The sequence below is a fragment of the Bubalus kerabau genome, chromosome 16, assembly GCF_029407905.1.
Source record: "Bubalus kerabau isolate K-KA32 ecotype Philippines breed swamp buffalo chromosome 16, PCC_UOA_SB_1v2, whole genome shotgun sequence".
In the NCBI taxonomy this organism is placed as follows: Eukaryota; Metazoa; Chordata; class Mammalia; order Artiodactyla; family Bovidae; genus Bubalus; species Bubalus kerabau.
The window spans coordinates 61,760,850-61,781,153 of NC_073639.1; the positions used below are offsets into that span (position 1 = coordinate 61,760,850).

Genomic DNA, 20,304 nt, shown 5'->3' on the forward strand with positions numbered 1-20,304 from the left:
TGGAGGATCAACACTTGGGGAAGGCGGACACCTCTAGATGCTCTCTAGAGTCCGGCCGTATGGCCTGGGCTGTGCGATCGAGCGTACTGCATTGGTCCTGCCTCAGGGCCTTCGCACCTGCTGGCCCCTTAGCCTGGAGGCCTTGTCTCCCAGATTTCCACACAGCCAGCTTATTTCTTTAGTATCAGCATGCCATTGCCTGGAGCAGCTTTTCCTGAGTGTCCTAGCCCAGAAGGTTCCCAGCTCCACCATGTTTTTCCCAGTAACTGTTCATTCTGTTCATAGCACTCATTCCACCTGGAAAGTTCATCAATTTGCTGGCTTACGTGTTTATTGCCTAAATTCTCCTCATCCTGGCAGGCCCAGATGAAGATAGGCCTGCCTCACTCACTGTATCTGTTACACCTAGAACAGTACCAGGTCCACATGGCACTCACTAAAGGGACTGTGATTGTGAACTTAATGATCTCTGGGGCTCAGGAAAACAAGATTGGCTTGAATGGCAGGTCTCAAAGTGGGGTCCCCAGACCACCTGCGTTATTAATAGCGTCACCTGGCAACTTGTCAGAAAAGCACCTTCTCAGGGCTCCCCCTGGACTCCCAGAATCGGAATCTCTTGTGGGTGGGAACAGCCATGTTTGTTTTCCCAAGCCCTTCCGGGGAATTCTCGTGCACACTCAGGTTTGTTGGCCACTGCCCCAGTGCTTAAATGCCTGCGAGTCCAGGCAGGTGGTGTCACTGCAAGAGGTGGAGCAGGTGTGGCAGAGGAGACCCTACGCACCCTGCCGAGGGACATTCAAATGCAAGACCGAGCCTGCCCAAAAGTCCAACACCCCTTCCTTCCTAAAAGGACCAATTGTTACTTTCATCCAGAGCCCCTTAGAACTTCCCAAAAAAGCCCACAAGCAAAACAAGCCAAGAAAGGTAAAGATACAGGCCCCTGAGAAAGTGTTTTTGTTTGGTTGGATGTGATGTGGATGCTCTGGTGGGGATCCCACACCCAGGAACCCTGGAAGAGGAGGCCTGGCCGTAGGAGACACCCGTAGCATCACATCTCTCCATCCCTCAGAAGCTTTTGTATGTTGGGAAGACAGTGGCAGCCAAGTAGGCTAGACCCTACCCTCATGGCGTGTACAGTCCAGAGGGAGAGACGGCCCGTAATCAAAGACTCCAGCTGACCCATGTGGAATGGCAACCACAACAAGGGCTGCAAAGATGGAGTGCCTGGTGCCACAGGGGCCGACCTAGCTGGGGAGGCTTCTGAGGCCAGATGGGGAGAGCATCGCAGGCCGAAAAGATGAGCTGGTGGGCAGCGGCCCTGAGCTAGGCCACTGTGGCTGGAGCTCCATGAGCAAAGGGGTGAGCCATCTGCAGGGGCCAGACTCTGCAGGATCTTTGGACGCTGGAGGAGTCAGGTCTGTGTCCACTGTTAGGCAGTGGGGAGCCATTGTAGTGGGGGAGTGACCTGGTCAGCTTTGCATTTTGAAGCTGCCACTCAAAAGTTCTGGATGGAAGATGAATTGGGAGAGGCAGAGTGGCCATGAGGGGCGGCATAGTCATCCAGACAGGAAAGCGTTATTATTAGAAGTAATATTAGAATATTATTAGACATAATAATATTAGAAATAATATTAACATTATTAGGTGTGATGTGAGCCATGTTCAAGGAGTACACATTCTGGCAAGTTGCTGGGCCGAGCACTGTGCTTCCGTGATCCCATTTCCCCCTCATACCCTATCTGCAACACTACTTACTACCGCTGAGTAAGTCAGTTGCTGTGGTAAGATTACCATGAACTCAGTGGCTTGGAACAACAAAAACATATAGCTCTGAAGGTTGGAAGTCCAAAATGGGTCTCACAGGGTTATTACAATCAGGGCTTGGACAGAGCTGCATTCTGTTCAGGGAGGGGGGGTCCTTGGGGAGAACCCACACCTTGCTTTTTCCAGCTTCTCCTGGCTGCCTGCATCCCTTGGCTTGCAGCTGCTTCTCCATCCCCACAGCCAGCAAAGACTGGTTGAGGCCTTCTTACATCACATCACTCAGCCTACTCTACCGTCCTCGTCCTCTGATCTCCCTCTGCCTCTCCTTTGCCTCCTGGTTCACTTGCCACCTTCCCTCGCTCAACTGTTGCCTTCCTTTTACAAGGACCCTTGTGATGACATGTTGGGCCCACCCTGATCCTCCAGGGTAGTCTCCCCACCTCAAGAACCTTAATTTAATCACAGCTACAGAATCCCTTTTGCGCGTAAATATTCTTTCTGCATACATGCTCCATAGTGTCTGACTCTGCGACTCCATGGACTGGAGTCTGCCAGGCTCCTCTGTCCATGGAATTTTCCGGGCAGGAATACTGGAATGGGTTGCCATTTCCTTCCCCAGGGGATCTTGGCCCAGGGATCTAACCCCTGACACCTGCATCTGCCATGTCTCCTGCATCGGCAGGTGGATTCTTTACCACTGCGCCACCAGGGAAGCCTGTGGATGTCTTTGGGGGACTGTTACTGAGTTGACCACAGTTACCGATGGGAACACAGGTGAGCCACAGTGAGTCCCCAAGGCGTGTGGGCTCAGAGGGGGCAGAGTTGGGCTGGGAGCCGGTCTGTCAGTCTTCAGAGGGGGTTGCCCCCCGCCCCCACTCCCCACCATTCACACTGGCCTGGCTCCCTGGCTTTGATGGTGAGGAGTTTGTGGGAGAGAAAGGAAACAGCTGCTACGGCGTTCAGATTTCTTTCCCAGCCACTGTTTTGGCAGAATGAGCCAGTTTGAACAGAGGCCCTTGGAGAGAAACCCACTAGATGGTTTTATCTGATCGGTTTTGACAAGCCTCTTTTAGGCCGGTTTACAAAAAAAATCTTACACTTGCCGCACCAAAGGTTTACTGTGTCACCTGGGATGTGGGATCAAAGACAGCCTTCTACGAGCTGCCTGGGGCCAGGGCTGGGAGGGACGGTGACCTGTAGATAAGATGGGAAATTCCCAGTCCATGCTCCTCTTCTCAGAAGAACAGGATCTTTGTTGCAGAGAGAGATGCTGTGTGTACACTAGCTCTTGAGGATACGCCCCAGAAGCTAGAGAGGTTCTAAATATATCTGTAAGCCACCAAAACGCCTTCTCTTGACCTCCAGATTAACTCTGCCACTGAGCAGTGGACCTCATTTATCTTCATTGCTATCGTTGATGTTCGTTGTGATATTACAGCCACCATTTACTGAGGGCCTATGAGATGTTGGAGTCTGAAAAAAATTGTTAAGATGGGAGTTAACTCCCCATCAATTGCTAAAAGATAGGAGTTAAGAACATAAACCCTGGAGACAGCCTGCTTGGGTTCAAATCCCAGGTCGGCTTCACCTCTCTGAGCCTCATCTGTAGAAATGGGGCTGATCCTGAACTCGGCGAAGTCAAAGATGCCATCGACTAGAACATGTGCCATTTCTTCCATGTACTCCAGAGAAAGGCAGTGCCCGTAAAACTGTCACCTGTCCACGAATACACAACGCATTCTGATTTCAAAGATGCTCGTTACAATGTGAGGAAATGCCCATTGAAATCAGTGAAACACCAAAAGAGTACCCACCTCATGGGTTCTTAGGCTTAGACTGGCGTTGGACACATATAAAGGGCTCGGCCTGTGTTAGCTGGTATTGTTACTATTATCCCCATTTTACACATGAGGAGGCTGAGTTTAAAGTCACTTCCCCAGGTCACCCAACAAGCAGTAAAGGGTAGAGTTGGAATGTGGATTCCCTCAGCCCTGTGTCTCTTTCATGGCCCCGAATCATGTCCAGCACCTGGGCACCCACACTGTGGATGCCGTGGCTATGTGTCCCTGACACAGGTTCTCTGCCCCTCTGGGTGTCGTGTCTGCGTCCTCACCTGTAAGAGGTGGGTGACAGCGTGGACCCTGCAGGGATGCTGAGAGGATGCTGGGGGTGAGATAGGTCCCACATGTGCTCAGAAAACCATCCCATCCTCCCTTCCCTTCCCCACCGCGCATCCACCAGTGGCTTTTAGGGCACTGGCATTAGCCACAGAAATCCCACGCTCAGAGCAGTTGCCGTGGATACTTGGACCGACCTGCCTGGACTGTTGGAGCCTCAGCCACTCATGTGCCTGCCCAGTGCCTGTTCCTGCTCAGAGCTCAGCCCTCACCCCACACCTGCTCTTATTCAGCCACCTATACACACCTGAACAGGCGCAGCCCTGCACGCCCCCCCTCTTTCCCCTGCAGGTACTGTCCCTCTGGACTGTGTGAAGCATTTAGAAGTGAATACCAGGGGTGTCAATATTGGCTGAGATTTTGTTTCAACACCATGTATTAATGGTTCATCCTTTCCTCACTGATTTTTTTTAATTTACTTTTAATTGGAGGATAATTGCTTTACAATATTGTGTTGGTCTCTGCCATACATCAACATGAATCAGCCACAGGTATCCATATGTCCCCTCCTTCTTGAATCTCTCTCCCTCCCACTTCCTGCCCCATCCTACCCCTCTTGGTTGTCACAGAGTACCTGATTTGACCTCCCTGTGTCATACAGCAAGTTCCTACTGGCTATCTGTTTTATATATGGTAACGTGTATGTTTCCATACTACTCTCTCAATTCATCCCACCCTCTCCTCCCCCCACTGTATCCAGAAGCCTGTTCTCTATATCTGTGTTTCCATTGCTGCCCTGCAAATAGGTTCATCAGTACCATCTTTCTAGATTCCATATAAATGTGTTAATATAGGACATTATATACAACATTTGTTTTTCTCTTTCTGACTTACTTCACTGTGTATAATAGGCTATAGGTTCATCTACCTCATTACAACTGATTCAAATATGTTCTTTTTCATGGCTAAGTAATATTCCATTGTGTATATGTACCACAACTTCCTTATCCATTCACCTGTTGATAGACATCTAGGTTGCTTCCATGTCTTAACTATTGTAAATAGTGCTGCAGCAAACATTGGGGTACATGAGTCTCTTTCAATTTTTGTTTTCTTGGGGGTATATGCCCAGTAATCACGGATTTTTTTTTAAGTATATTTTTTTGGAAGGATAATGTATCTACCACAGTGCTCATATCCTAAGAGCACAGCCTGATGAATTTTCACTAAATGCACATCCATATAACCAACATCCACATCAAAATATGGAGCATCACCTGCCCCTAGTACCCCTCACGCCCTTTCCAGCCTCCCCACGAAAGGTCACCACTGTGCTAACTTGTAGCACATAAACCAGTTTTGTCTGCTTTTGGACTTCATATAAATGGAATCATTCAGTGTTTGTGTGGCTTCTTTTGCTCAGCATTTGTTTAGAACTTCATGTCTTTTGCAGTTAGCAATAATTTGCTTATTAATAATCCAGTATGAATGTATTTTGTTACATGGATGTATCATCATTTTTCTGTTGGTGGACATGTGGGTAGGTTCCAGTTTGGGGCTAATATGAATGGATTGCTATTAACATTCTAGAATATTCTGGTACATTCTGGTACATGTCTGTAGGTCAGTGTGAGTATGCATGCCTTCTGGGTACATGCTTAGAGAAGGAATTGCTGGTCCTGGCTTATTTGTGTATTTCGCTTTAGTGGATGTGGCAAGCAGTGATCTTGCCAATTGATATCCTACCAGCCTGTGTGTGAATGTGTGTGTGTGTGTCCACGGGGCTCCAGATGCCCTAAGGTGGAAGGAGAAGCACAGACTTCAGCAGCTGCTGCTGGAAAGGAGGATGTGAGCAGGGGAAAGGAGACAGGGATGGACATTTGAACCCTGAAACTTCTACACAATCCCTCTGAGAGTCTAGGAGTCTCGGAGCCTGTTGCAATTGTTCACCGTGCTGTCTACAGTGGGGACGTATAATATTTCTTCTGGGCTCTGGCGGGTAATCAGCGTAGGTGACTATTCAGGAACAGCGTCTCTGGGCGAGGGAATCCACCCACGGTCTCCACCATCCTGAATACTTAAATGTCACTTCGGTCTAATTGGCTGTGCAGCCCACTCCCCGCTCCTCCACCTCGCCTCCAGCAGCCACAGCAAACGCACTACCCAGCAAGAGGGGACAGCCCTGAGTCACCGTGGCTGTCACCCGCCGACAAACTGGGCAACCTTGGACGGGAGAATCAGCCTGTCTGCGAGTCAGCTACCCTGGGAATCTCACCTCAAGCAGGTGAAGAAACCAACCTTAGTCAAAGATCATGAGTGATTATAGGTAGCATGATGAGCAAGCAGACAGATGGGTAGATAATACATGGACAGACCAATGCGACATGTGTATAAATATATAATTCTTATATATATTTGCACACAAGTATGTGTGTGTATGTTCACCATTTTATTGATCATTTACCACCTCTCGTAATAGCCAGCATTTCAGGAATAGTGACTGTATTGGGCATGGAGAATTGCCTACACCCTGACACACCCGATTTCATGTGATTCTCCTAAGTAACCTGATAAAAGCAAAATCTGTATTGACCCCATTTTACAGATAAAGAAACTGAGGCTCAGAGAGGTTAACTCTCCTGCTCAGGGTCACAGCCACTGACAGACATACCACGGTTCAAACCCAATCTGACACGAGGCCCCTGTTCTCATTGGTGGACACCAATGAGAGAGATCTTTCTCTTATTCAGTCCTCGTACTAACTTTGTGGCTAGGTCTCCTTAGTTCCTTCGATAGATGAGGAACCTGAGGCCCAGAGAGGTTAGGTAGCCCACTGAAAGACACAAGACACATGGTAGGTGAAGAGCAGAGCCCTTCTGACACCAAAGTTCTGGCTATAACCACAGGATCTCAGCTGATTCTAGCCCACAGCAGGGCTTGGTAACTACTAAAGGAATGAACACAAAGCCAAGAACATTTTAGCAGTCAAGTCACAGATTAAAAGAAAAAGTCATGCCATCATTTTGACACAGAAAATGAACGTTCCTAGTCCCCTTCCTTCTTCTTCCAGCCAGTAGTGGATGCAGTGAGTGAGACGTGGTCCTAGGGGCTGGGGATGCCATGGGGAATCTAGAACTCATTCATTCTCTCATTCATTTGGTGACTGTTCATCGAGTGCGTGGTCTGTGTGCACCAGGAATCGTGCTCATTGCAGAGGAAACGGATGGATAAACATGCTGGCGATTAAATGAGGTGTTACTGTCACTGTATAATGTCCTTTTTCATCTTGTCATTCATCTTGAACCGCTGGTCCTCAAAATGAACTCAATGAGGCTGAAAATAGTTTGAAAATCCTCTGTCCAGACAGGCATCTGGTTTGGGGGAGTGTTACTGGTGTTTACACACCCCTGTCCAAAGGCTTGAATACATCATTCACTTAGTACACATCAGCGATGGCTTTGCTGGTCTTTCGTCTCCACACACCAGTGGCTCCTGGCAAGTGATGGCAACTGGGATGAGGGGCCAGCAGAGTGCCGTCTGAGTGCTGCCTGTGGACTGCCACACACAAGTTATCGGTTTCGAGCAGATTTTCACCTGTGAGAGCCTGGGTTAGACAGTACGTGGCATTCCTGCTTTTGGGCTAGGCTAGGCTCTGAAGGTATCCTTGGATGCCGAGGCGGGCAGGGGGAAGCTGATGAAGATCCTGAAGAACCCCAAAGGACTTGCTCCCAGACCCGCATCCCAGAACCAGAATCAAGGTCCAGTAGCTGGCTTAATATCTCAGGGGCATAATAGTGGTGTGTCCACACATGCCCCACTCTCTATGCGTCACTTTTTGTGTGTGTGCCGCACAGCTTGCAAGATCTTTGTTCCCCAACCAGGGATCAAACCTGGGCCCTGGCAGTGAAAGCGCCAAGTCCTAACCCCTGGACCACTTGAGAATTCCCTCTGTGTGTTGCTTTTAATAGCTGTTGTGGATGGCCCTTAACAACTGCCAACCATTAATTTTGTTCTTTTGCTTTCCAGCCTCTGTAAGGGCCGGACACTCTACTCTGTGGTGAGAGACGCCAAGATCGTCTTGGATGTCAACAAAACGAGACAGATTGCCCAAGAAATTGTGAAGGTACCGTAGGGTCTGGGGCCTCCTCCCTGAACCTCAGAAAGACCTGGCCCCATCCCAAGACTCATGGTCTAGCTTCAGACCAACAGTTTGGGCTTAAAAGAAATTAAACTTCACCTGAATGATACCAGGTGACATGTGTGTGTAACAATTGCTAAAACAACCATTAGAGACGGTCAACCAATGTTTGGTTTCCTTCTGGTGTCCCGTCATCAGGATAATTGGGTGTGTGCAGGGACCGAGGGGCTCTTCTCATGACTAGAATTCCTTACCCCCTGAATCCTTGAATTCCCATGAGTGTAAACCATCTCTCTCCATAGCTGCTGGGGAACTATCAAATTGTTGGGTGTTGTTTGGGATTAGAACAAACGAGAACATCCTGTGTTTTCTGGGTACCTCGTGACTCCGTTGTATTCAGGTTTTTATACTCCATTGGATGTGTTAGGACTGAACTTCAAAAAAGAAATAAAACTGTGACTGCTCATTAAGGCAAAAATAGAAATCTAGATATTTCACCCTTGAGCCTGACCTCCCAAAAGCCTTTCTCCATGTTCTTGATTATTGCCTCATGATACGTCTCTTGAGGAACACAAGTGAATTTCTGCAGTGGTGTGGAATAAGATCTAAGGGGTTCCTTTCTCTTGGGGGCCCTCTTTTCAGATTTGGCCCTGCCCCTTTCCCTCGGGGGAGATCTTCCCTTGCTTCTTTTTCAGGAAGCAGAAGCACTTAGATAGAGATGGTTTTGCTATGATCTGAGGCTGGTGGCAGATTTCTGCCTTGGGGACCCTGCCTGTTCCCACTTGCCATGCCTTCTCCACCCTACTTGCAAGCCTGGGTGTTTGGACCCCAGGTCTGCAGCTGTTCAGCATGCGTGGTCTCAGTGGAAAGGCAGGGCGTGTGAACTGTGAGCCCAGGCCAGGCTACAGTGAGCACAGAGGTGTCCTTGTCTCCTGCAGGGCATGGGCTATCTCCACGCCAAGGGGATCCTGCATAAGGACCTCAAGTCCAAGAATGTCTTCTACGACAACGGCAAAGTGGTGATCACAGACTTCGGGCTCTTCAGCATTTCCGGGGTGCTGCAGGCTGGCAGGTGAGCGCTGGTTGGAAGGGCCCTGAGGGGTTCTCGAGAGGTGATGGTCAGGGGATGGGAAGTCACCCAAATGGCCTTAGTGACCTAGACATGATGCTGGACCTGAGATCGTTTAACCGAGGGGCGAGGCTGCTATGCCTCTGGTGCAACGCTGGTGCCCAGGTCAGGCTCTGAGTCCCATGGGGCCTGTCTTGGAAGTGGTGCCTTTGAATGGGCACAGAGCTTCCTTCAGTCCATGCCCTTGCCCTTGAATTTCACCCGAGGACTCTCTCCTTCCTCCAAGCACGCACATGGAAGTTGGACTCACCCAAGCACCCGTGCTCAGTTTTCATATGAATTCCTTCATTTCAGTGCAGCTGGAGTGTAGTTGAGAGCAAGAGATTTAAAGTCAGACCCACCCAGGGCCTAATGTGGCTTGGCCACTCATTAACTGTGCCTTCACGTTCCTGCAAGAAAGATGATGGGTATGATGATGCCTACCTTAGGGTCTTTATGAGGGTAGAATAAGATAGCAAACAGCGATCGTCCAGCACAGCGCCTGGAGCACATCAAGCAGTATAAACAATAGCCACTGTGGAGCTGTTCTAATTAGTATGAATTTGCATATACCTCCCCAGTATCACCCAGGAGGATCATTAACTATTGTTAAGTAATTAAAGCTCAGCCACCACTCACCCTGGAGCAGGCTGCCTTGAGCTGACCAGTGAAGAAACAGCCGGGATCCTGAATAAACAACCCATAATTCCGAAGGTCTGCCCTTTGTAACTTTTAATTTGGAGAGTTGTGCTCGCGCGTGCGAACACACACACACACACTGTAAACCCAGTGTGTTTCCTCTAATCACGCCTCTATAACAAATGGTGTGCCTCTCCAGAAAGACAGCTTTGCACCCACCCCTCCAGGCTTCTCTATTTGTACTCCTGTTTTAGCTGATTTGGGGAATCTCTGATCTCTTTGACATATGCCCCAGGAGCCCCAATACTCCTCCCAGCACAGTGAATTTTCTTCATGCTCTATAATACTTTGAATCTTGGTCAGACCATCTGAAATTTGGCAAAACCTAATCTTGTTGTTCTTTGCGATGCAGTAACAATCAGAAGCTTAAGGGTTTGTTCTCAGATATTACTTCACCCAAAGAGATTCATCTTCCAAAATGATCTATAGTCCCTAAGATAAGAAAATAAGGAGACAGGAAATTAATAGATAGATGGAGAGGGTCATCAAGGCAGAACCTAAGAAGCCAGGAACTCACTGAGGTTCCAGTTTCCTGATTGGGGAATAGCTGTTTCCATCACCCCAAGGCCAAGGGCAGAGAAAGCAGTTGGTAATGTCATTATGAACCTAAGTACTTTGTGTCAAGACATGAAGAGGCTTAGCAGGTGTCTTTTTAAACCTAGTTCAAGGCTCTTTTAAAAAAAAATCAGATTCTTCCCTCCTGGTGGCAGGTCCACACTCATCCTCCTGGCCAGTGGCTTTTCCCCCAAGTTGGGGAAAGCGGAGCAGGGCCTCTGCTTTTTTTCCCCATTAGAGTCACGGTTTTCTGAAGCCATAGACTGAAGAAAGAGCACAGGGAAATGGAATGACCTTCAGCTGATTCATGGAGGCCCCATGTCAACCAGGAAGAGAAGTCAAATCAAGGGCAAGATGGCTTCTGGCCTTGTCCCCCAGATAGCACCCCGCCCAAACCATGCCCCAGTCTGGTTGTCAATGCAAACCCAGTTAGTATCACAGGAGGCCAGGGAACCCTCAGTAACACCTCCCCACCAGAGACCCACATCACCTGGCTACCCAGGAGGAGCCATCAGTGACTTCCTGTGCTTTTTTTTCTGTTGCTGGGGAAATAGGGCTCAGTTCAGAACTTTGCTCCCAAATGGTGCCATGGAATTCTTGTAGGATTGTGGTTAGGAGTCTAGTCGCTGGAGTTTTAAAGACTAGCAATCAAACAGATCTTAGTTCTTTCACTTTTTATCTCCATGGCTTTGCGAGGGTCACTTAAGCTTTTTGGGCTTCCCAGGTGGTTCAGTGGTAAAGAATCTGCCTGCCAGTACCAGAGACACGGCTTTGATCCCTGGGTGGGGAAGATCCCCTGGAGAAGGAAATGGCAACCCACTCCAGTATTCTTGTCTGGGGAATCCCATGGGCAAACTTGCCTGGAGGGCTACAGTCTATGGAGTCACCAAGAGTCGGATACAATTTAGCAGCTGAGCACACGCACACACTTAAACATTTCTGAGGCGATTTCCTCACCCATAGAACAGCGGTGATCCCCAGTTGATTGTGGGCGCCTGAGAATGAAATGGGCTGGAACTCCTGGTATACAGTAGGCACTCAGCAGGAGCTACTTGCTTTCCTGCCCTTCCCTCACTTAGACCTTGGGGCATCCACAGCGCTCCGTGCCCAGAAAGGAGAGGTCAGCAGGGCCTGGGGCAAGGGTGAGTCACAGTAACAGTGAGCACATTCTGGACATCCAGACAGACGCCAGGGCTTCCCTGAGCCCATCCCAGCATTGCCTTGTCTACAGCTGTTCTGCCATCATCCAGAAAAGGTGTCATTTAAGATGCCAGTGCTATCATGCCAGCTGCCTATAGTGATACCCATAATGAAGACAATTTGGGTTGGTCACTGATAGGCCCATCACCAGGGGAACAGGACACCCAGGGTGTCTGTGCCAGGCCTGGGTCCCAGCCCCCTGCCAGGCATGTGCCTACATCCACCCCAGGATGATGGTTATCGAGTGACCCAGCCTTACAGTTCCAAAGCTCCACTGCCCCAGCAAGTCAAGAGGAGGCAGAAGGGGCTGTTGAGTAAGATGGGAACTGGCAGGTTTGTCCTTCTGGCAGCAGCATCCCACCTCACACAGCCTGGTCATGCCAGGAGAAGGGCTGCTGGCCCAGGACACGACCCCTCTCTCTTGGATGACATTCTTACTTTGGACTCTAACCTCCATTCCGTTTCTGAGTCCTCAAGGCGCAAAAACATCCACAGGGAATAATGATGTCCAGGAATCGTATAGCCCTGGCAGCTGACCCAACCCTTCTCCTTTACATTCTTGTACCAGTCATCTGGAGTCCAAGTTCATGTGTTCATTTCACAGATGGAAAAGTGGAGACTCAGGTCTGTTCAAGGACACACAGCTAGTAAGCAACAGATGGGTCCTTAAACCCCCACAGGTGTCCCCGATTCTAGAAGCAAGAACTCATTGGACCCTGCAAACTCATGGTTGGTTTGTTTGTTTAATGAATGGATTTGAGTCCAATTTTCTAGCAGAGGATGTGTTCTATCAGGTCAACCCATCTATACACATGTTCCCAACTGAGGTCCAAGGAGAGGCTGCCATGCAGTCTTGCTTCGGCTCTCACTTGGAGATGACCAGGGCACGGACACAGGAGTAGGTGGTGCGGTGCAGGGCAAGAAGCTCCAACTCTCGGGCCAGTTGGATGGCTTTTGCAATTCTGCCTTCCTGGTAGAAGGGCAGCCTCAGAGCAAGTCACTTAATACTTCTGAGCCCCATTTTCTCTTGTGCAAAATAAACTAGACTAGGATGAGTGAGTTGTTTTTAGGATTTAAGATTAATGTACACGAGACACATGCATGCAAGTGTATATATTGTATATCTCCTCCAGGAGTATTAACTCAGTCAGTTCAGTCTCTTAGTCGTGTCCAACTCTTTGTGACCCCATGGACTGCAGCACGCCAGGCTTCCCTGTCAATCACCAACTCCTGGAGCTTGCTCAAATTCATGTCCATTGAGTCGGTGATGCCATCCAACCATCTCATCATGTCGCCCCCTTCTCCTCCTGCCTTCAGTCTTTCCAAGCATCATGGTCTTTTCTAGTGAGTCAGCTCTTTGCATCAGGTGGCCAAAGTACTGGAGCTTCAGCTTCAGCATCAGTCCTTTCAATGAATATTCTGGACTGATTTTCTTTAGGATTGACTGGTTTGCTCTCAGTATTCACTACTAATCCAGTGTTTACTGAGGCTCCATATGGAACATAAGTGCCATGAATAACAAGGACCAGCTCTATTTGTTCGATGAAGATGGAGGAGGGGGCGCCTCAGTGGCAAAGGAACAGGATGACGGTTTGGGTGTTGAACATCTCTCTCCAGACCATCCTGTCTTGTATCTCCCACTGGGTCTTGGCCTCAAGTACAAGGTCAGGCAGTGCCTGATGGGGAGCACAGGGCAGGGGAGAAACAGAAGGAAGCCAGCAGAGATGGGTCCAGGGACTTGCAGTCAGTGATGGAAGACCAGTCCTCTCTGGGCTGTGAAACAGGGCTCACTCTGTGCTTCACTTCTCCAGGCGTGATGACAAGCTGCGTATCCAGAACGGCTGGCTGTGCCACTTGGCCCCAGAGATCATCCGCCAGCTGTCTCCTGACACAGAGGAGGACAAGCTCCCCTTCTCCAAACACTCAGACGTCTTTGCACTCGGGTAGGTGGCCCAACCCAGGCTCTTCAGAGCCCCAGCCTGGGCAGAGGGGCACTTCCCTTTTGAAAGGGACAAGGCGTCTGTCTGAAGATTTCTGGGTGAAATTATGGGGGGAGGGGTCTGAGTGGGCTGTAGTAGAGAGACTATAGCAAACCTCCATGCCTGGTTTCTAACTGATGATGTAAACACGGCAAATTGCCTGACTCATTCATTCACTCATGCAATAACTTTGTACTGGGTGCTTAGTATTAATGAATTGTCAAAAACTTAGTGGCTTAAAAAGACATTTATGATCTCAAGTTTCTATAGCCAGGAGTTTGGGGGCGGTTCTGAGCTGGCTCAGCATCTCACATGAGGTCACAGTCAAGATGTTGACCAGGGCTGCAGTCTCATCTGATGGTTTGACAGCTGAGGATCTGTTACCAAGGTGACCACTCACATGGCTGTTGGCAGGAGGCCTCAGGTCCTCATCACACAGGCCTTTCCACAGGCTCGGTGGCAAGAAGCTGCACTGCCTTTATGACCTGGTCACAGAAATTATATATAGTCACTTCTACCATACTCTGTTAGAACCAAGTCAGTAAATCAAGGTGAGGAGAATTAAGCTCTACTTTTTTTTTTATAAAAAGGAGTATCAATTTGTAGATGTTTTAAAACCACCATAGGTTCCCTATTCTCTCTTGTCTAATGGAAGACAGACAAGGAAACAGTTGTTTTTACAAAATTCCATGATAAATGCTATGCTGAGGATAAGCACAGGACTGTGGGAAGAAAGGAGGAACTAAATCCAGTCTGGGAGATCAGAGAGGGCTTCCTGGAGGAGGGGACTCCTGAGCCTGTGTTAAAAGATTGAGTATAAGTGGTCCAGGTGAGGGCAAGGTAACGTGTTCCAGTGGAAAGGAACACGGGTGACGAGGAACAAATTGCCCACCATGGAGGAACACACTGGAGAGCAGGGCAGGGGTGGAAAGAGAGCCAATGTATGAAGAATCAGGGGGAGAAAATGAGACTAAGGTGGTGAGATGAAATCCTAGAGCGGAAAGAAGGCACGCTGCAGGGACTTAGAGGCTGAGTTAAGCAGTTTCCATCTTCAGGGCACGAGGGAGCCACTGATGGTCATTAAGCAGGAGAATGACATAATCACATGTTGAGTTTTAGAATAATCTCTACTGTGTCAAAAAAACAGAAAGGAGGAGGACAAATGGGGCCAGGTGACCAGTGCAGGGGGAGACCCTGAAATTCTGCACCGAATCAGTGCCAGGGGAATGAAAGCTGGGATTGGACATAAGAAGCAGGATTTGGGGAGTGGAAGTGATAGGGCTTGACTGTTGGTTTAAATGTGGGTGGTGCCAATATCTTCCTGAAACAGCTGGGTGGAGAGTAGTGTCCTTTGCCAAAGTAGAGACCCTGCCTGGGGGGGTGGGGGGTGGGGGTGGGTTGTACCAGGAAGGCAAAGAGAGCAGATCTGGACACAGTGAGTTTGAGCCACCTTAGAGTCAGCCCATGGAAGCGACCAGAAAGCAGCTGAATCTACACATTTGAAGTCTGGAGACAAGAGCGTAGGACTCATCAGCAAAGACAGAGTAACTGCAGCCATGGGAGAAAATGAGTTGTCTTTGAAAGTACAGAGGAGGGAGAGAGGCTCCAGGGCACTGTCCTAAGATGCAGATCCCGGCATTCTGAAAAGATTCACCAGGAGCCTCATCTTACCTTGACCGTGGGGGGCGGTTGCAAGGCCTGGCAGAGATGACGCGGGGGAAGCTGTTTGGGAAAGCTGGAGGCTCACAGATGTGTGAAGTTAGATTTTAGCACCACCAGGAGCTGGTACAGAGACCGTCTTCCACAGAGAAGTACCCCCACTGCGTCCTCTCCATAAATCGGGGTGGGGGCGGCATTGGCTGGCACATCAGGAGCCTCGCCATCTGTCACTTGGACCCCTTTAGAGGCTGTCACTTGTTCCAGCTAGTTTATGCCCAGATCTTTATCTAGTTAAATATTGTTATCTGAAACCAAATTGCAGTAATTAAGTTGGTATATTTTAGTATCAATTTAGCAAAAGAAAAAAAAAGAATGTAATTAACAAAATGTACCAAAGTAAGTAATTGGTTTTCCACTGGAGTTTTAATCTTGAGCAATTTTTTTCCACCTTAAAGCAAGTTTCTCTTGAAAGTTAGGTTTGAAAGGAAGTTTTAATGAGACCTTTATTCCGGACACTGCTGAATTCCAAGGGACCTGGTGCTCTTGGTTTCCTGCCAATTAGGTGCATCTTGTTGCTTGGGAACCTCATGCTGGGGCGTGACTTGGAACAAAAATGGATTTTTAAAAGTGTGTTGAGCACCGTGTTAAGCTTGTCATGGGCACTGTCTCAGGGCATCTTCAGAAGTACAGCTTTGAAGCAGGTACCATCATTCCCAATTGACAGATGAGGAAACTGAGGTTCCAAGTGGCTCAGTGACTTGCCTTACAGTAATTAACCATGGAGCTGGGAATCAAACTTGGGTCATCCTGACTCCACACTTGGAGCTTTTAACCACAGAGCCCCAGTGGGCTTGAGAGTCATTTCACCACTCAAAGCCCTACTACCCTCAGCCACAAATCAAAGTTAATAAAGCCACTGTGATATTCTAAGGACTGAATGAGAAAACATCTGTAAGGCACCCAGCACAGGGCCAGGCTTCCCATAGTCCCCCACCCCAGTTGGCATGAGCAGTGCCTACACTCTGTGCCTCTGTCACCAGGCCCCAACCATCGACTATAGGGTCGCCCTCCCAAGTACTGCACTGCCCCCGTTACAAAGGACTCGCAAATAGGACCGTGTGTAGGTTTCCCAGTAGAGCAGGATGGCCAGTGCTGTGATTGTGGCCAGATGGTCTCGACTCTGGCTATGACCTCTCACACGCTGTGTGACCCTGGGTAAGATACATAACCCTCCTGAGCCTCAGTTTCCCCAGCTGTGAAATGGGGCTGATAATAGCACTTCTTATTTTCAAATGTAGGTTTTTACCCTTTTTCTAGTATGATGAGGCCAGTAGATCAGGAAACAACTTACCATTGGATAGGGGGCACATTGTCCCATGCAGGGGCTCATGGGGAGGCACCAGGGTCAATCAAGAGGCAGAAGGAACAGGAAGAGAATATAGGCAAGAGCCATTATTGTGGTTTTCCCAGGAAGGAATGGATGAGGCAGGGTAAGCAGATTTAAGATTGGCTGGTTTGACTAACTTCAGTGGGCACAGGGTCTGAGAGCTGTCTTAAGTAAGACAGGGGGATACCAGACCTGAACGTGAGAGCCTGATAGAGGAGATGGGGGACAGAGCTTTGGATTGGTTAGTTTGCATATGAAAATCACCACTTACAGATCAGCCCTTTACTGTCTCTAGAAATTGGCTGGCCCTGAGAGGGGCAAACCCTCCAGGGTCAGCAAGACTCCAGATATCAAAGCATCAGAATAAAAAGGCTTGCTTAATATGCCTCCTCCATAATCATAATAAATACAAAGGGCTTAGATTAGTGTCCAGCACAGAGTGAAAACTCAGTAAGTGTTATTGTTTATGATGATGATGACTAGACCCATCCAGCACCTTAAGTTGAGAACTTCCTGGCATCTGACTCAACAGCCCAGCACCTGAGCATCACCACCCCTGCCTGCCCCAGATGGATGAGGTTACCAGGGGAGGGAGTATGCTGAGAGGCAGGCCCCTGGAAATAGCTGGTTTGATACAGTCCTCTATTAGCTCAGTTAGTAAAGAATCTGCCTGCAATGCTGAAGACCCCGGTTCGATTCCTGGGTCAGGAAGATGCCTTGGAGAAGGAAAAGGCTACCCACTCCAGTATTCTGGCCTGGAGAATTCCATGAACTGTATAGCCCATAGGGTTGCAAAGAGTCGGACACGACTTTCACTTTTCATCCTTAAAAAGGATGACCAAGTGCTCCGTATTCTTTAAAGCAAATTTACATAAATTACCTTAGGTTAGAGGAAAGATCATTCCCTAGCATTGTTGCAGATATTTCCTGAGTTGGGGAATCTTCTCAGTGAGTTGAGACCTATCCCCACGGTCCAACTCAGTGATAGCCCAGCATCCTCTGATACCCCTATGGCATCTGCCATGGTCCTCAGTGCTGCCCACACCTCTCCCAGCATCCCTTCAGCATCAGCCCATCTCCCCATCCATCCCATATGTGCTGCTCACAAGCAGTGGTTTCTTCAGTCACTACCATATCATGATGTATGAAACAGAGATGATAACATAGTTGATCCCTCTAGAATAATCCCAGCCTTGAGTTGTTCTGACATTCAGCCTCCCAGATAAACATTATTCCACTGCAGTTTTATCATCATTCTCATTTGGCAGGTAAGGAAACCTGGATTCAGAAGGGAAGCAACCCACCCAGTGACATACTCCTAGCGTAGCATAGAATAGAATCAGGACTTGAACCCTTCAAGGCAGTCTGACCTTCAGATCTTTATTTTTGTTTTCCATTATTTCACAGGAAAGTTCCTTCTTAGAAAACACAAATATAATAGAAAAAAATATGTCCTTTCTATCACTGAGAAAAGACAGTTTGCTAATATTTTTTTGTGTTGTTATTAATTCTCTTTATATCCATATACATATGGGTATACATATATCAATCGTGTGTTATTATTATACATTATTATATATATATAATATGTAAAAAATGGTTTTTAAAAGTGTAACATATCTAATATACAGTTTGTGTCCTGCTTTTTTTCAGTTAATAATATATTGAAATTAAATTATATGTTAAATTAATATATTTAGCATTTTTATGTCAGCAAAATTTCTTTGAAATTTCTAATAATAATAAAGTATTCCATTTCATTTTAATGATTTACCATCATCCCTATAACCAATTCTTGTTGAGCAGTTTTGTTATTGCTGCTTTTTTTCAGTGTCCTATATAATGGTGTACAGAAGATCCTTATAAATGAATTTTTGTTTATATCCCTCATTTTCCCCTTAGAATAGTTTTCTAAAATTACAAACATGGGGCCGGAGATCCTAGCCACATTATATTAAACTGTTTTGTTTCTAGCTTTTGATTCATTTTAATTCAGGCACCAGAGAAGATATCCTGGGATATGCATGACTTCTAAGACATCATGAAAGCTTAAAGTACGTCTTAGGTAGCAAAACGGCTGCCCTGTGTGGCAGAAACTCAGGGGCCAGTGTGATTAGCCCGCAGGCTGACTGGGTGGGTGGGTGTTAATGAGGGGACACAGAGTTGCAGGTGGCATATCACCCCAGCATCCCCTTAACAATGTCTGCCCACAGGACCATCTGGTATGAACTCCATGCCAGGGAGTGGCCTTTCAAGACCCAGCCAGCAGAGGCAATAATCTGGCAAATGGGCACAGGCATGAAACCCAACCTCAGCCAGATCGGCATGGGAAAAGAAATCTCGGTAAGTCCCAGGATGGTGCCAGGTCCGGGAGACGAAGGGAGAAGCAGACACAGTTCTAGGCACTCCTTTCCCCATACATTAAGGTTGCAAATGCTTCCCGGGAGGGCGATGAAAACGCCTGCCCACAGCAGTGTCAGGTAATGATTTGGAGCTTCAAAGTCAAAGCCTTCAAACTATGCCTGCAATTCAGGTTCCTACCATCAGGGTGCAGTACACTTGGGCATCATCCAACTCAGAACAAGACACACAAAAACACAGAAGCCCGAGTGTAAATTAATAATCAACCTCCAAAACACATCAGGAAGAATCCTCTGTGGATCAGAAAATAGATGAATCAGGGAACATGTAATTATCTGTATGTTTTTAGAACATAAAAAACATGTATGTTTTTTAAGGATTACCTGTCTCTAGATTTCCTTTCTCAGGTGAGGCGATCACTGGTAGAGTAATTTTCCTCTCAGACTCTCAGAGGCACTTATAGTATTAGATGTGGATAGAAGCCTCAGGATCTTCCTCCTCCCTTTTGAGAAAACTGTCAAGAGACTCCTTGGGGAGCACTATTAATTTCAGTGTATCCCATATCTTCTATAATAGGATTTACCTAGTTTGCTATATAGGCTCAAAAAGTGGATAAGTAAAATGATGGATGATACATGGATAAATAATGCATGGCTGGATGATAGATGAAGTGTAAGTACATGAATTGAGATGGATAAATGGATAAATGCACAGTAGGTGAATGGATGGATGGATGGATGGATGATAGTGGAATCTGAAAGTGGAACAAATGGGTAGACAGATCCAATGAGATGCCAAGGAGTAGTCAGCAGTTACTATTTACATTAAATTGCCATGTCGGTTCCTTTTAGGACATTCTTCTCTTCTGCTGGGCGTTTGAACAAGAAGAGAGACCTACCTTCACCAAGCTCATGGACATGCTGGAGAAACTGCCAAAGCGAAACCGCCGCCTGTCTCACCCTGGACATTTCTGGAAGTCTGCAGAGTAAGTGTTCCTTCCCCCTTAGCATCTCTTCCCACTGCCCTCTCTCCCGTGGCTTTTGTCACCTTTTTGCTCCCACTCCAAACTCCTCTGCCAACTATCTCTTTTCCATGTACCCACCTCCCTCCCCTACACAACACCCTGCTCCATTGCATTTCTGTTCAAGGGAGTCTCCTCTGGAATCTGGGTCCTAGAGGTGTCCACACAGGGCACAGATCCCAGTGACTACCATGGCTATCTCATTGCCCATCTCTTCCTGATGAAGGTTGACACCCCGGTGAGTCTGAGCATCACATGATGAAGTGGTACCCTGAACCCACCAAGCCCTACATGTCAGCTATTCATCAAAGTACAA

At 47.8% G+C, this 20,304-nt stretch overlaps 1 protein-coding gene across 1 annotated transcript in view; it reads left to right on the forward strand.

The window, feature by feature from the left end:
* KSR2 (kinase suppressor of ras 2) overlaps window positions 1-19,956 on the forward strand; it is a 427,585-nt gene extending 407,629 nt beyond the window's left edge. Inside the window, exons 15-19 of the mRNA XM_055550184.1 lie at window positions 7,908-8,004; window positions 8,958-9,091; window positions 13,393-13,524; window positions 18,820-18,949; window positions 19,819-19,956. Coding sequence (XP_055406159.1) covers window positions 7,908-8,004; window positions 8,958-9,091; window positions 13,393-13,524; window positions 18,820-18,949; window positions 19,819-19,956 — 631 coding nt within the window. The remainder of the gene's footprint in view (window positions 1-7,907; window positions 8,005-8,957; window positions 9,092-13,392; window positions 13,525-18,819; window positions 18,950-19,818) is intronic.
* The last annotated feature ends 348 nt before the right edge of the window (window positions 19,957-20,304 follow it).